The sequence below is a fragment of the Centroberyx affinis genome, unplaced genomic scaffold, assembly GCF_046629955.1.
Source record: "Centroberyx affinis isolate AG114_WGS23_722 - 3 ecotype Tasmania unplaced genomic scaffold, CSIRO-AGI_Caff_v1 ptg002151l_1, whole genome shotgun sequence".
Classification (NCBI taxonomy): Eukaryota; Metazoa; Chordata; class Actinopteri; order Beryciformes; family Berycidae; genus Centroberyx; species Centroberyx affinis.
In genome coordinates this window covers 302,257-319,531 of record NW_027280468.1, presented here as the reverse complement: position 1 = coordinate 319,531, position 17,275 = coordinate 302,257, and the positions used below count along the sequence as shown (strand labels likewise).

At 43.7% G+C, this 17,275-nt stretch overlaps 1 protein-coding gene across 1 annotated transcript in view; it reads left to right on the top strand.

Annotated features, from left to right (window-relative positions):
* cd276 (CD276 molecule) overlaps positions 1 to 17,275 on the top strand; it is a 66,971-nt gene that overhangs the window by 43,072 nt on the left and 6,624 nt on the right. Inside the window, exons 5-7 of the mRNA XM_071531973.1 lie at positions 2,063 to 2,200; positions 7,634 to 7,675; positions 12,087 to 12,127. Of these exons, the coding sequence (XP_071388074.1) occupies positions 2,063 to 2,200; positions 7,634 to 7,675; positions 12,087 to 12,109 (203 nt within the window). The 3' untranslated portion in view covers positions 12,110 to 12,127. The remainder of the gene's footprint in view (positions 1 to 2,062; positions 2,201 to 7,633; positions 7,676 to 12,086; positions 12,128 to 17,275) is intronic.

Genomic DNA, 17,275 nt, shown 5'->3' with positions numbered 1-17,275 from the left:
GGTCACCCTAAAATTAGATCAGCATTATTCTATATGATATAGGGTTGGGACGATATATCGAAATTCAATATATCGCAATATAAAATTGTGACAATACGTACCGTGGGTCAGAAAAATGAATCGCAATATTAACTATGTTTTATTTTGCTGTAGTAATCACAATTGAGACAGCTTGACCATCACAATTTCACAAGCTCTCCATCTAAATCATATTATTTGCACTTTGTAATGACATTTTTACATTGTTGTTTACATTCTAGTGAGCCAGTGCCATTGCTAGAAAGATTTGTGGCTCAGGAAGAAACATGATTCTGCACAGTCATACTTTGCTGTGAACTTTTATTTATTACATCGTGGTTGTATTGAATCGTGAAGCCCATATCGCGCATCGTATTGTAGCGTGATATAAGAATATCCTCCCATCCCTAATATAATATATAATATTCACTATCAGCTTCACCGACAGTTGCTTCCTTAAAGATGTCTGAGACATGCAGCCATTCATCCCTTTAAAACAGTTGCTGCCGTACAGTGATGAAGTCACCAAACATGGATAGCTGCAAGGACAAAAGTCACAGAGCAGCAATAAAATCAAGGACATATTCAGCTGAGTAAAGGTTGAACAGATAAAAAAAATCTGCTCTGCAATTGATAATGACCGTTTTCTGTCATTGGTGAGTACATACCCCCCCCCCCTCCCCACTATGGCCTTTCATTAACTCTGTTTCATGAAACAATCTGGCGCATTCTTGTTCCTTAGCATCAGATGGATTGGATTTCCATCTGAGAATTGTTCGCCTCCAAAAATCCAAGGGATGCCTCTATTTGACCTCCATCTTGGCTGGGTAATATTATAGCCTGTCTGCCTGTCCTCACAGGCTATGCCAAGTCCTTACAGATGCTTCATCATTTCCTCTTTCCAATGCCAGTCAATTTTCCGACTTTTTTTTTTTTTTTTTTTTTTTTCAATTATTTGCCCAGAGCGGGCGCTCTGTGAAGGAGGCCTGTTTGTGTTACAGCCAGACTCGTAGCTATTTAGTGGCTCTGCTGTTTTCTTTTCTTCTCTCTCTGTTCTGTTAAAATACCCCAGGGAAATTTGGCCGTGTCTCTGATATCTTTTTTGTCCTGCTGACCATTTTTTTTTCCTCATTGGTTTTCAGTTTGCCAAGATACTGTCACTGACTTTGATGTCTAATTGTCTCCAGAGTGAATTTATTCTAGAGCTGTCTGAAGGATGTCTGTTATCTCTGTACTTGTAAGAAAAAAAATCTCCACATATATATATATATATATATACACACTGTATGTAAATATAAATAATTGATATATATGTATATGGGAAAATGGGGGAAAAAACATACCAAAAATACATAATTTGTTACTTTTTTCCCATTTAAAACATGCATAGCAATAAATGTTGACATTTTATGCACTGTGAGAGCGATAATGAAATCATGGACATTCAGACATTTTAGAATATTAAAAAGAAAGCGTCAGAACTTCAGACATCTGAGCTAAGTGTACCAGAAGGCAGGGGGTGGGATAGTTAGCGCCCACATCCTCTTACTGCTGTGCCAATGCTGTTTGAGTGAAATGACAACACAGTCTTCTGCGACTGGTAAGCTATCTGCCATCTGGACTCAATTGAGAGACTCAAGTGTCTTAATTGGACACCAGTAAAGCTCTTGCTCGATTCGAATAAAGCAAAGGTTGCTCACACTCGCTCCCCATTTTCTCTAACAGTCTGCGATGTTTGAGAGTCATGTGTGACACGGAGCGGATGTGACGATGATGAGGGCGGCGAGGATGATGATGATGGTGATGATAACGATGATGATGATGATCGTCATCATCAGTGCCGTCGTCATAGAGTGCTTTGGTAGTAATGATAATTCAGGGTTTTCTATGCCAACAAAGACTAACAGTGAATTGTCAATGTTTGATGGTGAAATAATGGTGATGGCTGCAACGGTGACAGTCGCGGTCTTATTTTAGCTCCGTAAGAGTGAATAATGACTCTCTCCTCTCTCTCCCCCCTCTCTTCCTCTGCCCTTTGCTTCAGGTCAGAACATCGTGTTCCCCCGGGTGGCTCTGTGGGTAACTGTTGGTCTGGCCGTGTGTCTGCTGGGTCTGCTCATCGCCCTGGCTGCTGTCTGCCGCAGGAAGATCAAGGAGAGCTGTGAGGAGGCCAGGAGAGAAGGTTGGGGGAAAAAAAGAAAGATAGAGAGAGAGAGTCTCTGCACACTCGATGCCAGTATATATGCTCACAAATGCAAGGACTACAATTCATCAGCGATGATCCTGTTCCCTCTTAAAATCTCCCCAAAATCCATATTTAATCTTCCAAGGTTAGATGAAAGGATGTTTTTGGGCTGCCTTGCCTTCATTAGGTGCATTATGAAATTTGGACCTCAGAGCAATGGCAAGTTTGGAGCTACATAAGCAAAAAAAAGCAAAAAACAAAGAGTAATGAAATGATTTCCTGCTTTTTGGACTAGGTTGGTCTATTGCGTATACAGTTCAAGAGTCTGTTGAATAATGGATGCTAACCTGTCATGCTCTCAGGCCCTCTCAACCCTTCCCAGGGCCCTCGTTAAAATGCAGAATGACTCCCTCCTCCTTAAACTCTTCACAGAGGGGGCCAGTGGATGATATGCATATTCGACGTGTTGCCCAGATCATGTGGGAGGCACAGTGAGACCAAGAGAGATAGGGGAGCAGTCAGTGATGAGATGTTAACAGCTCAAGGAACTTTCAAAATCCAGAGGGAGTTCTGGTTAACGTGTACAGGCAGGATCTCTGATGGTGGGACACATATCTTCGGTAGAGAGGAACATCATTACCCGGGTCCAATAATTAGCGTTGCGGAATAGCCGAGGATCGCTGCGAGTGCAAAGAGAAAAAAAGTTTTGAAATGAGATGGATAGTGCAAAGCCACCAGCTCTGCTGTAATGAGATCGGCTCAGAGTGGAAGAGACATTTAAATAAAGGTCAGCCAGTGTCTGCATCGGGGCCCAGGGGTTTAAAAATAAATATGGAAGTTACACAGACTCAGAGGAAAGAGTAAATAGCTCCATGGAACATATGAAATCAAATGAAATGGAAAGAGAGAAATATAATGCAGTTCCTCCCACGGGCAAAGGTCTCGCAGGGCGGTGGGGCCTTTTCCTCAGTGGGCAGGGCGAGGATCCGCCCTCCTGCCTGCGCCCTTTACACTGGGAGGCGGGATTGATTATGTGGTCATCCGCCGCCCGCCTTATTGAAATGTTAAGCCTCATTCTGTCCCCCCGTCTCCAATGTTTCTGCAGTCTTTCGTGTTTTCCGAGCACGAACTTGAAGAGCGGGAGCGCTGACTTATTCACATATCATGCAGACTCTCATGCTCCTGATAGAACGATACTATATGAATACAGATGTGCGGGGACTTAAAATAGGATTGCAATGCACATACCCAGAGCTGTGGGGAGGGCAGGAAGCAGGGAAGTGCAACCTAATTGTGGTTGTCTTATCTTTTAATGGTGTTCTTGGGTATGGCCAGATTGAAGTTGACTCTCTCTTCCCCGAGTCTGGGTAGCGAGGGTGGAAGGGTCAGAACAAGTGGAGAAGCGAGTAAGTCATTTTTCTTCGCTGTCATAATGTATGTGGAGCACCGAAATGCGTATCCTAACAGAGCAGAGCAGCTAGTGGGATTGCGGTTGGAAGTGAAAGCTCAATTTATAGGATAGTGTTGTATCTTGGCTCTGTTTTCTCTTGTATTCTTTTCCTTCTTCCCTTCCTTCCTTGCTTCCTTCCCCTCTGTCGTTCCTTACATAATGACTCATATCTGCATATCTAACATATGCTCTCCATGACCTATCCAGGCCCAGTGTTCCATTCCTCCAAAGCTCATTTTACATTTAAATAAGCGTATGATTTAATCAGACGGACCCTTGGAGATCATGTGTAGGTGACATGGGACGGATCTCCCGTGTGTGACGGATGAAAGTCATATGGGAGCCAGTGTTTCCCCTAGGATTTTTTCCAGCAGTGGTGCTCATGTGTTTCGCGAGGTGTGCTCAGGTTTACCCCTGACCGGATTCTGTGGCTGATCCTGTGACTGGCGCATAAACTACTTCTGTGTTTGTTAGATATGAAAACGTTACTTAAACCATAACCTATTTTAAGAAGCAAATGATTTTACCTCTCATCTTCCTCTGTTGCTGCATCATAGCTGTAGTAACAAAGATCATTATGCCATGGTCTGGGTGAAAAGTCTCATCTATTCTGAATGGCTGGTATAGTCTACTATGTATTCTAAAACACAGAGGTACAAATTCAAAATCTCATTTTTCATTTAGTTTCTCACATTTAAGGGAAACAAGTTAATAATAAAATAATATACACATTTCGTGTGGAGGGAAATTGATTTTTATGCATTTAATGTTCAGCACCCCAACAAATAGAGCTGAACTGCAAGACTGTACTTCACTAACTGACAAACTCGCTGGCAGACTGGAAACACAAGAGACATTTTGTTTACAATGATCCAATATTATATTGACTCTTTGTCTGGAAACAATTAAGAGTTTTGCTGTAGATTGTAGACATCTAACCATGAAGCTGTCAGCCAAGTCAGGTGTCAATCTAAGCTAGCATTAAGTGTCCATCTGGCCGGTATGTTAGTCAGCTCATCCGCACACAGCTGGCTGGTTTTTGCTGTCTTTCCATATTTGGATAATCAGTCACTCATTTAATCAAACCTAGCTAATATCCTAACTTTCTTCTTCTTATGGAAATGAAGAAGAGGAAGAGTGATTTATCCTGTCTTTTCCTGACATTGCGTGATTCCTCTGACCTAGACCCAGGACTGACCGATTAAATCCATGCGTAACATATCCGTTTAGTCCCACTCCAATTACATGACAGTGAATGGCAGAGTCCCCTACCAAACACACACAGATATACCAAGCGTAGGCAGGTGCGCTCGATTTGTGCCCTGCTATGTACCTTGATGCGCACAGATTTTAAAGCTGGCTCATGTAAAATAGCCAGCCCACACTCTTGTGCAGTGCAAATCTTGTGTGAGGATGGTGAGAGGTGACAGTTTGAACTATATAAAACTGCTAGCCTACTGTATATATATTTCCTTATCAAAAAATATTCAGAGCTAATCTCAAAACATTTGCGGCTTAAGCCACGAAAGAAAGCCCTAGCAACGCCGGCGGTTTGATGTCTTTTTAAATGAGCGAAAACTTTTCATTTTGGCCAGCAGGAGTTGACGTTCAAAGTGAAAGTAAATGAAACTGCAGCGGCAGCAACGGCAGCACAGATCCACCTGTCATTCTCTTTCATGTCCTGATATGCACAATGGTTTTCAAAAGAACAATGTTTTGTTGATGCTACGGTAGAAGAATTGTTTAATTGGGCCTACTAATTATTGTTGATGGGTAGTAATGTAGGCGTCAAACAAACGTACAGTGTGTGAAATAATGGGCCATTTGCCTCTGATGATCTCATAGCAGCGGTGCAAAAGATTCAGCAGCAGCGTTTCACCACTTCTGCCTCTATTTAGAGGAAACACTGGGAGGTGAGGATGATTTAGATTGTACCACTCTGCTGGCTTCAGTGAATAGCTGTCGTCTGTCCCCTGAGTCTCATTCCTCTAGGTGTTTTGTCCAGCTGCTGCTCTTAACCTTCACCCAGCCATCCTCCTAGCCCCCACACATCTGGGATCCAATGAACAGCGAAGAAAGGACACAAAACTGTCACACTCTCAATGTACAAGGGAACAGACAAAAATAGTCTGCTTCCAGCGGACGATGAGCAGCCCTTTTGCCTCAGCTCTGAAAATCCCATTTACCGTGCGATGACCACTCATCTTGGTCAGATGCAGCCGGGGCACCTAGTCAGCGGTTCTCGCCCGCTGCCCTGTGGATGCCCTCGTCTTCACTCTGACTTGGAGGTGTCTTTAAAAAGCCTGCTCTTTCCTTCTGTAGCCCGGTCCCCCAAGGTCATTTCCGCTGCTGCCACAGCAGTGGGACTATTGGTCGATAGGGAGGTGTTGCATGAAATGGTAAAGGTAAACAGGCTCCCTCACACCTCTGAGTTAGTGTCATACTACACTTTGGATGTACTGAGGTAGTACTATATAGTGTTTTTCAAGGTGCCTTTGTGTTTGCCACTCTCCAACAGCATACACACCCATCCCCAGTACACAGATTCCATTCCAAACCAGGTTGTGAACCACTAATTTGTATTTTTGTTAGCCTGTCATGATGCTAGCAATGTTGAGTTTTACATGTTTGGCTGTCGCTACTGCCAAACTGGTAAGAACTGAAACTTGATAATGCTAACAAGCATAAATAGAGTCTGATAGCGTGGCTAGCCAGTTAGCTATCTGTAAATGTATATATATATATATATATATATGTATATTGTATATTTAACTATATGTAGTAGGCTCCTGTTTTTAATAGTAAACAGTTAGGGTGCATCTAGTTGTCACACGATGAGACCTCACACGATGAGACATCAGTTTGGATCGTCTTGAGTCTTGATATTTTGCCAACAATTGCGAGTGTAGTGACATTCTAGTTTGCTGTATTGTATGGAATGTGTACTCTAAAAGCCCACATAGCAGTTTTTCTTCTAACAAAAATATCCTCTTGGAACCGGTCTGCAGAGGAAAGCTGCTGCTCAAATGTGACCTTCTAAAGCAAATCCCTCCAAAAAAATAAATCTACAAATGATCGTTTTGAGTAGGCTGCCATAAATAGATAGGCATGCCATGCCTAGAAAGGGGAAAGCTACAGCTTGGAATAAATCACTCAGAAAAACGATAACCTGTGGGCATATGCATACTACAGTATATGAGTGTGTGTTTGGAAAATTTGAATTCAAAATACAACACAGAGGAACAGAAACACGAGAGCAGGGTGTGGGCAGACTTGTAAGCATCTATAGGCTATTTGAAATCCAATCTGGAAACTCTGCACATGTTTTTGCTGCTGTAATAATAAGGATTTGTGCCTAATTTCCCCAGAGGATTATATTCTGTTCTGTCCAAGTCGAGGCAAATCTGGCAGACACACAGGAACATATACAAATGCAATGTGATGGTTTGACATTTAATTTTGTTCAATTATCAGTTTAATCTTAAGTGTCAAACACTAAATGGTGGCTCTCAAACCCAATTGAAGTGAAGATGGTGTCATAGAATTAAAAACAGCCACTTGGTTACTCTGTCCCTTGTCTATTTTTAGCCTGTGTGTGTGTGCGCGTGCATGTATGTGCTTATATGCAAGTGGCCACATGTGTGTGTAAGTGTGACAGCCATCACTGTGGGCTGTCTCCCTAGCTCTGTTGACAGTGGGTTTTCAGAGAGCTAGCGGCTATAGCCTAATGTGATTACTGTCTTTGTGAGAGGGCCGGAGAGGGCGTGGGGGAGGGGGTGGGGAGGTTGTTACTGTGGTGCAGAGCCTCATCGTCATCCAGGCTCTCACATCACAGCCTGTCCTTTGACTGAGCTGTGAAGGATGAGCGCACCATAGGCTTATAATGAAGTTGCCCTGAACAAGCCGGAGAGAGGACTGCATTGTGTGTCTGTTTTTGGATTGTGGCTCTTTCTGATAATGGCTCTTCTCTCTTCCAACAGCTGAGGAGGCCAAGGAGCTGGAGGAAGAGGAGTCAAAGACAGGTCAGCCGCCGCACATCTGGTCAAAGCCTCGGCCTCTGTGTCCATCAGGCACCTCTGTTTTAGCTAGCAGCACTAAACAGATGCTTGCCGGTCGGGGCTACTGTACTGCTACGCAACTATTGAAAACCTCCTTTAAGTCTGGCACTCTTTTGCTAAGAGCTGAAATATTTGTAACTGCGCTCTGAGCGGTGTAAACATGCTAGGCTCTCAGCGCCGTCAGGAACATGCGACAGTGTGTCCTCCTACCCATTGAAAACAACAAGAAAATGAAGCTAGCACTGCATGGAGTGGTTCCCAGTAGACTCAGCCTCTAGGCCTCTTCCACACTCAACACCACCCTCTTACAGCCGATTAATTCTTTACACAGGCACATTCTCATTTGAATTTGAATTAAATTATAAACAAGTTAGGTCTTGCATAGTATTTCTCTCTGCTTTTCAAGTGTGCCATTGAATCACAACGGAATGCTAATATCTCTCCCTGCCTCTCTCCTGATGCGAGCAATATGATATTTTGCTTAGTATGAGTATGTCCTTATGAGTCCGGAATTAATTTTGCTATTAGCAAGCAGAGCAAGTTTCCTCTGCCTGCCCAGCCATGGTGACTACCCCTCACAGTCCCTCAAGCATTAATGTCATTAGAGTTATTCATTTGACTCCTTCTTTAGTCTGATTGAATTATTTAGCCTCTCTGTGAACGGCAAAGTTAATACCATGTGATTTTAATAAGCCGAGAGGTGAAGGAGGGTCTCTGAGTGCAGGGGGACAATGACTTTCATTCTCTAATGCCTCTCTCATGAATGTTTCAGAGAGATGTGTGCAGCCAGCAGCAGGGTCAGCCGTCCCACACCTAGCTACCCTGAACAGTACAGCATTAGCTAAAGGAGCTGGGCAAAGGAGAATAGAGCTGGGATATTAAAGGGTGAGCCAGCGCTCCATTGACAAGACGACAACTCCCAGCTACCCTCGCTCTCCCTCTCTCTCGTCATCGTCCGCACACCTGGTTCGGCCAGGTGGACATTGTGGGCGGTGAGCTGGTGAAGTTAAGCTACTGGCTCTCCCTTCTGAGATCACTCTTTAAGCACTCCAGACAGGCAGCTTTGTTTTGCCATCTGGCTCTGCCATCTGGCTCCAATTGCGCTGACAAAGGCAGAGGTTCCTGCATGAGACAAAGGAGCTGAAATGAGGCCCATTTTAATAAACCCAGGATGATGGGGAGCCACGTTTGTGTGTTATCTTAATGAGCTGTCCGGAGGAGAGCGCGCCTCCCCTTTCAAAGCCAGCCTGATTGGAACAATAACCAGTGATAACTAGGGACCTGGGCTCATTCATTTGGAAGGGAGGAGGCTCCCTTTGTTGCCTTGAAAGCAGAGGGCTGCAAACAGTTTTTAACAAACAGTACGGCTCAAATTCAGCATTCATTTACAGCTGGTAAAGCCAACAGCACCCCAGTCCCCTTGCACACACACACAGACAAACATTTACACTCATACAGAAACAGGTACACACACAGCTCACACAAAAACAAACACACCTTTACATTCATGCACACCCGCACACACACACATATGCACACACTTCTTCAGCCCTCACCTCCCCACCTCCCCACCTCCTCTCTGAAATGAGTTTAGTAATCTGAGCATGATGTGCTGTTTAGAGGGGGCTGCAGTAATCCGAGTGCCGCTCCCCCTGTCAGAAGCTGGCTTCGGTCTGTGTGCGCGAGCCCCTGTCTCTCTAACTCCTGGACTCTAAGGAGTCGGGCCTTAGCAACAAGGCCCTGGAAGAGAGTGTTAGTCGGTGACCCAGTTCTTTCATGAAGAAAGCATCATCGAAAAGAACAATTTGAAACACCCTCTGAAAGGGGTGGGCCATGTGAAAAAGTCTTTCCGCTGTGTGTTGAATTAACCCCTCTTTACTGAGGCAAGGTCCTGCGAAGGTGGACGACTAGGGAATATCACGCTCCATAATGCTGATAGCAGAGAGAGACCCCCCCCCTCCCCCCCCTGCCCCCAACCCCCACTGCCTCCCGCCTCCTCCATGCCAAGGCCACAGCTGAAGGATGGATGACAATTGCTGGAATCGTATTAAAGCCTCAAGCTCAATAGCTCATCACCCTAAATGTCTTGTTGATTTTAAGGAGCTAGCTAGCTGAAGCAGTGTAAAGGTGACTCTTTAGTAGATAGACAAAAACAAGGACAGCTGTACCAGACTCAAAGTCACCTCTGTGCTTATTATATTCCCCCTCAGTCCTGTCTATTGGATTATTCACATAACTATGAAAATACAACACCTTATGTGCACTTGTACCGAAATCTTCACCTTATGTTTCTCATGGGAATCAAAGCCTATAGCCTCGCGAGTGAATGAGTTGAATAGTTTAAGGATGCCCATCATAGAGAGAGGGGCTGCAGATTCCTTGGAGTTAAATCCTATTTTGTTGCCTTAGGGAATACAATCCATTATATTTTACTATAGCTTGGAAATGATGAGTAAGTAAAATGCTGAAGTATGTTTAAGTGTAACTAAAAAATATGTGTTTATTTTTAGCCCTAAAAACAGCCTTGTAAGGAGTCGGATAACTGCAGGCAACCAGAAAAGCTACTAAGCTACTAAGAACTGGTTGTTCTCCAAACCTAATTGCTACCAAATCCTCACATTAAAATTACTTACTTGCTTTCCATATTTATTGGTATTGGCCCAGTCTAAGCCCCCAAGCATAGGAGTTGTAACACTAATCTGTACTCATCTGGATTGGGGGTATCATGACCTAGTGAAAAACTTGGCTTCTTGAAATACGCTGAATTAGCAGTCCAAACCTTGTTAAAAAGTAGCCATGTTTCTATAACATAACTAAGTTTTACGGACCTGCAGGTCACTGACGTACCATTCCTCTTTGCTACTGTTAGAATTGAGAAGGCCTTGGAAAGCAGCCCCAGGCAGCTCAACATGGCCTCCCTTTTCACTGGCACCAAAAACTCTGCCACTGGGCTCTCCCAACGGTCACACATTACTGCCTAAAGATATGTAAATAGAACATTTGTGATGCCTTCATTACTAGATATGGGTCACAGGATAACTTCAAGAGCGCTAATTAAAAGAGCTCCCTGCGCACCGTTGCTAAGTATTCACGCACACATTACTCAAATGCTGCACTCACGATCCTTGCTGGTTCAGCACCATACAGTACGCTACATGTTTAGTAGCATGTTTTCTCCAACACAGCAAGAGCGCACCCTGAGAGACGCTGTTTTGGTGTCGAAGGCCAAGCAGCACTGGGAGGATAATAATGATTGAGAATTACAAATCTTTTATCACATGCATCATATAGTACATTCTGTACCGAATCCTCTAATTACGTCCCCATAGATTTTTCCTGTGCATGCCTTCCCTTATTATTTCTATACCTTCCTTACCTTCTGCATGAGGAAGCTTTATGTTACGAACAGATTATGCCAATTTGTTGGAATTTGTTTTCCTCCCAGTTTGGGACGAAACTCATCAAGGATGTGTTGTGCACCGAGCTACGTCTGCAACCTCTCAGAGGTTATCTTCTAGTCCGTGAAGAAAAGGCCAGCAGATCATTGTCAGAGTAGAAGAGATAGCAGAGAAATAGCAGCTCCTAAATCATTTGGAATAATGAATGTTGTCACAGCTAATAAAAGCAGTCGAACCACTCAGTGCACAACAGGCCGGTCCCATTCCGGATTTGAATATTAGATAAATTAATTGCGTAAAGAGCGCCTTTGTGAGAGTGCAAACCGGGGCAAGACACTTCAGGAATGAAGGAGATCCATTCCTGGGATGAGTCCCCCTGTACAGACACCATCTACACCTTCTTGCCATCCACTTCCCACCCGCCCCCCCACCCCCCCATGCCCCCTTCTGTCATGTAATCTAGGCCCCTCTGACGGCACAGTCATGGCCCGGTGGGAGAGTGCCTATCCATCTCACTACCCCAATCTGCCTCCCCTGTTTGTGTTCCCAGGCGCGCCTTGGTTCCACATGAGCACTCAGCTGCTGTGACTAATTAAATAAAGCGCTGTGCCCTCTGCTTCCTGTTAGCCATGGCAAGGTTGGTGCACAGAGACAGAGCAGAGGAGAGGAGACGGGAGGGGTGGAGGGGAGGGATTGAAGGAGGAGGGGACAGGATGATAACTACAAAGATCGTGATAACGCTTTGGTCCATGAGACTGTCGCAACATTTGTCGCAACATTGGCCGTTTCAAAATATTTCTAGGCCAGCACACTCACCGGAGCATTGTCACGTGTTTCACTGAGGCAACGCTGACCACACTCTAGAGTCTAGGCCAACGATACCATTGAGTTACATTGCTGCCGACACGACCACAGTACAGTTGTTGCACTGTTGAATATATTAAGCTCATGTATTCATCTCATTCTCTTTCTTTCAGCCATGACACCACTGAAAAGCTAAGGCCAAAGGGGAAAAAAGGTGAGCATGATTTGAATATGTGTGTGTGTATGCGTGTGCGAATACACATGTACAGCATGTGTATCTGTGTGTCTGTCAGTATTTTTTTTTCCTGCATCACAATTGCCTAGTGTTTTCAGCAGTAATGCTCTGGAGGACACAAGGTCTCCAGAGGCTGTGGGTAAGTGCTGCTGTAATGAGGCTAGGCTGCATTAATTCAGTGGACAATCAGCAGTATGAGAAGTCTTGACATTTTGATTTCAGGAATCACAGGGTCACTGGTTGCCATGACAAATCTATTTTATATTATCTGGAATTCCAACATGAATGCCCTGACCTGCTGCAAGCCACCGTCAAAGCCTAATTAATGGTAAACATTCAAGGTGTGAGTCATGAAGTTGTTTTGTGTGTGTGCTTCTGTCTGTCTGTCCGTGTGTGTGCTTTTGTGTTTGTGCTTTTTGTGTTTGTTCATTTTGTGTGTAAACTACTTTTGTTTGTATATTCAGTGTCACCCTCTTGACGTTTTCATACTGTGGCAGCTTCATCCAGCAAGGAGGTGCAGCAGACCGTTTGGATGTTTACAAAAGTAGCTCATGGAATTTAGTTAACAGGCTAATTTTGCTACCATGTCAGCTGCCACTCCATGTAGAGAAACTAACTCTTCTTTAAACCACGACTTGCTGTAGCCTTTTAATTCATATGCTAGTCAGAGGGTTTGACAGCATAAACATTTGATTTACAATAATTTGACACATTTTCATCTTCAAGCCATTTGTAAATCCCTGTTATATTTTTCCTCTTTTGCAATTGAAGCAGAATGCTTTTAAGCGGAGCACCAGATTGGATTTACGAATCCACCCAACAATGCTTAACCATTATTGCTGCATGATGCACATTGCACTGTGGGATATGCCAGGCAGAAGGTTGGCATGCTTTGAATGTGGTCATTGCGGTAGCTTGCACAACTGTTTTTTTTTTTCTCTCTATATTAACTGTTACACTTCATTCACCAGTATCCAATACAGAGAGACCCATGTGACATGACTGTATGGCTGTGTTCCCTCTTTTTGATGACTCCAGTGTAGTAGCAGGGGTGACCTGGACCAGGGACAGCAGCAGTAATACAGTGGTAGGCAGTGAGGCTTCATCTATCTCCTGTAGTGATGGGAGCCGGGGTGCTGTCAGTGTTGGACCCTGTGGCCCTTGGGGGGAGAAATAGGATACACCTAGGGCTGGCCCCTACGCTTGCTCAAGCGCGGTCAGGCGGTGTCAGGCTCCGTCTCCCTCCCTGGGCCCAGCAGAGGGACTTCCACCACACATAGGCCAGGAAAGCCCAGAACCTTGGAGCTATTTTGGGAAATCTACAGTACTGTAATGAACGGAGGACAGAATTTGTGAGGGCAGAGGACATGTTTGCTGTCATAGCGTTTTCTGGGGGAAAAAATAAATCTATATTCTCCCTTTTTACTGTGACAAAGATGTTTTGATATTGGGTGTGGATATTTTTGGAGGCATTTTAGAGGCACTCCATCAATTTTGATTTGACAGATATTGAAATTTTTTTTTGTCACCGAGGTGCTAGAGTGATAACAGCACAGTGTGTAGCTGGTCCTTCTTATCTCAGGAAATGAGACACAATTCGATACACACAGCTGTTAGGCTGTGAATGATTGTTTCCCTCTGTTTGGGAGTGTTCAACATTTGGTCTGCTAATAAGGGACCTCTGTACTTTAAGTCCCCACATTCTTGGACTTTGCAAAAGTCTAAGAAGCCCTGGAACAATGGAACTCAGAAGCAGAAGGGATATGAGCCACGCAGCCACAGTATACTGTGTGTCCGTGTGTGTGCATGTGTGTGTATGTACTCACATCTATTCTGGAGCGGCTAGGGGAAAGTAAACTTGGTGATACTGTACAGCCGCGCTCCCTTCACTGCTACCTCACATCAACATAGTATCCCCCCATACTGTATCTGCATCTCACTGTGCCACTGATTCTCTTATTGTAATAACCAGCACTTTGGTGTCAGTGGTGTGAATATCTCTTTATTACAGGGTTGGACAGTTACAGCTTGTTTTTATTATACCCTGATTGGACCTTGCCATAAAGCCGCAGCATGCAGAGTGAGTAGAATATGATGGAGGGCACAGAAAGTAATTTCCTGTAACTAGCCAAAATAAAGTCCAGCCAGTAGGAGTCAAAGAGAGGACATTTGTCATTACTATAGTATCCACTGACCTTCACCGTCACTGTTGATGCTAGCTAATATCCTGCAAGCCCCAAGACCTCTCTGCTGCTGAATCACCCTGGATCAATTATTCTAATATTTGTGTGGCAGTTTTGGTATTGATTAGTTCATTTATGCAGAGTGCAGCATATCTTATTTAATAACGTAAGGCATTGCATTTAATTAACTTGTTTTAGTGTCATGGGGCATTTTGTTTTCATAAACCTTTGCCTTATCGATGCATGTGTTCATTTGTGACTTATGTTTATCCACTCAAAGTTTTATTATTTCATTACTAGCAGCCAACCTCAGATAACACAGTAAATGACTATCTGCAGCACATTCAATATTTTGTATACTGTGCACAGTGCTTTGGTGCCAAAGTTAGTGGCTCAGCCTTGCTGTGTTTTGTCATGAATGTTTACTGATCAGTCTGGCAACTTAGTGGTTCTGGAAAAGACAATAGTAGAAGTGTGCAATGAACACAAACGGCAGCCCTTCAGTATGTTGTCAGTCTACGAAGGCTCAGTAATGTCCTTGAACAAGCTGTCAATTACTGTTGTCTCTGCCCTGTTCTCGTACCAGGAGAGGGGACAGCACCCCTTGATTGGATTCATAGCAGGGTATGTGCTCCATATTTGAAGAAAAGTTTTCAGGAAAGCGTAGCTTCCTGATGGACATTTGTTTGGGCATGTTCCAGGGCTTGGTTCAATTCTCTTTCAGCTCACACAATCAATTCCGCAGCTGGAGTTTTTGCAAAATTAAAATGTAGAAAAAAAACTTGGCATGAAAAGATTGTCATGTCCAACCTTTCAGGAAATAATTGGGAAATGCTTTATTAGTAGCAAATTAATCACAGTTTCTATTGACATTTTGAATTGAATGAATTTAAAGTGAATTGACCCTGGCATGATGTCTGCAACATTGTGGCTTGCTCCTGACTGATAATTTCCTAGCTTTAAGGATAGTTCTGGTTATTTCCAACCTATTTATTTTCCTAGTGTTTCCCATCATGACGATTGATTGTGTTCAAAATTTCGTCACTTACTTCACTGTAGAGATTTACATACCTCTAGTTGGCAAGGAGTGCTGTTCTTCAGTACACACTGAAAGGGCCAATGCAAACTCAAATAGTCGAATCCAAGAAGTCCGAAATTAAAACACATCCTTTCACAAACACAATAACACCCACACTGCAATGGAGTCTGATTTTCCCTTTGTCTGTTGCCTGAAACATGCAGTATTGCAGTATTAGATATGTTATTTTAACTAGCGTGAGCTAGTTGGCAAGTGTATGTCTGATTTCCTGCAAATAGGAACTGCCACCTGGGAAAAACCTCAGAATTTCAGTCGTCATGATGTCAAAAACTAGGAAAATAAGGCCAATAACTGGAATTATCCTTTAACTTCACCACACAAAAATATCAAATTAAAACTAAACAATTACAATTTGATATGTGTGTCTTGGAGGGAGATTTATGAGCTTCAAGCTTATAGCAAGCAAAATTTTAAAGCACTGTCCTTTGGGCATTGGATTTGAATGCATCACATTAGATTTCGCAAATTACCAGAGACAACTGAAATAAAAAATTTATATCTTACAAGTAAAATTGACGAGGGAAACTGAAATACGGCTTTCTAGGTGAAATTTCTCCTTCTGATAGCCAGACCTCTATTCCTAATTTCCGTTGGTTTTATTTTTTTCTCCTCTTCTTTTAATGTGCAAAAGGGCAACAAGGAATGGCATTGTGCAGAGCCTTGGCCTAGCCAGAGAGGGCTGCAAATGAGAAGAGAATGAATATTCAAAGGCAGACATAGAGGGAATAAAGAAAATTCAGTGAAATGAAGACCGGCAGAAATAGTCCCAGTCATCTACCTGAGGACTAGCGATGAATTCCAATGAGAGAGCAGATATTAATATGTCTGAAAGGACAGGCCCTATAGGTACAATTAGTGCTAGATAATGGCCCTTTCCCTACTCCTCCACCAGAGTTGTGAAATATTGATTTAATTCGCCCCTATATATTCACTTAAACTCTCGACTGTTACTCCAAGAATATATCTCATTGTTACGTTTTTCACTGTACCAGCTGAGGGTTTAGTCTGTCATGTTTTAGTAAGTAGAGACAGCAGATCACTTTGAGGAGCCCTTTCTCAAAGGATGGGGAAGAGATAACAAGGGGCAAAATAGAGAGATATATAAAAATGGAAAACCGTTGCGAGTGTATTTTAAAACGCTGCCACAGCCGGCTCCGGGAGAGAGGCAGAGCAGCCAGCGTGTGGCGTGAGCTCTCCCTGGTGAGGCGCTGACCTTTTGAGTTTGTGCAGAGAGGAGTGAAGGACCGGGAGAGACGGAGGGGAGCTCCTCAGGTTCCTTGCTGCTGTATGTGCGGGGTGAGGCCCGGCAGACGTTGATGATGTCAGACAGGACACTTACGCTGGACGCTCTCCGGGGAGGTGCGGGCTGTCTTGGAGTGGAGTCTCGCTCCGACTCACTGTTCCAGTAACTCTGATCTCTGCATTATTTATGCTTTTGTCTCAGCCATTTATCAGCATTTTTATACCCCGCAACCTCATTGTACAGTACATCTCCTCTGGTGGCATGGGCTGCAGCGATGATGGCCACTGAGGAAAGCCAATAACACAATCTGCTAATACAGTGCCTCATATTGATATCAGAAAACTATGGAATGGACAGGTGTGCTGCGTAGCAATCTCTGCATACTGTAGAGAATCTTGGCGAACATCCATACACATCAAAATAGTGCAGTGAAAAATAAAATATAACGAGGGAAATGCTGCGCTGGCTTCAATTTTTTTACCTTTATAATGATTTTTATGACATGAAACTGGTATCTGAGCTGTGGCAGGGGGTGCACAGGGACTGAATCACTGATCAATGACAGCTAATGAACACGGCAGGAGTTCTGCTCTGTTTGCCTC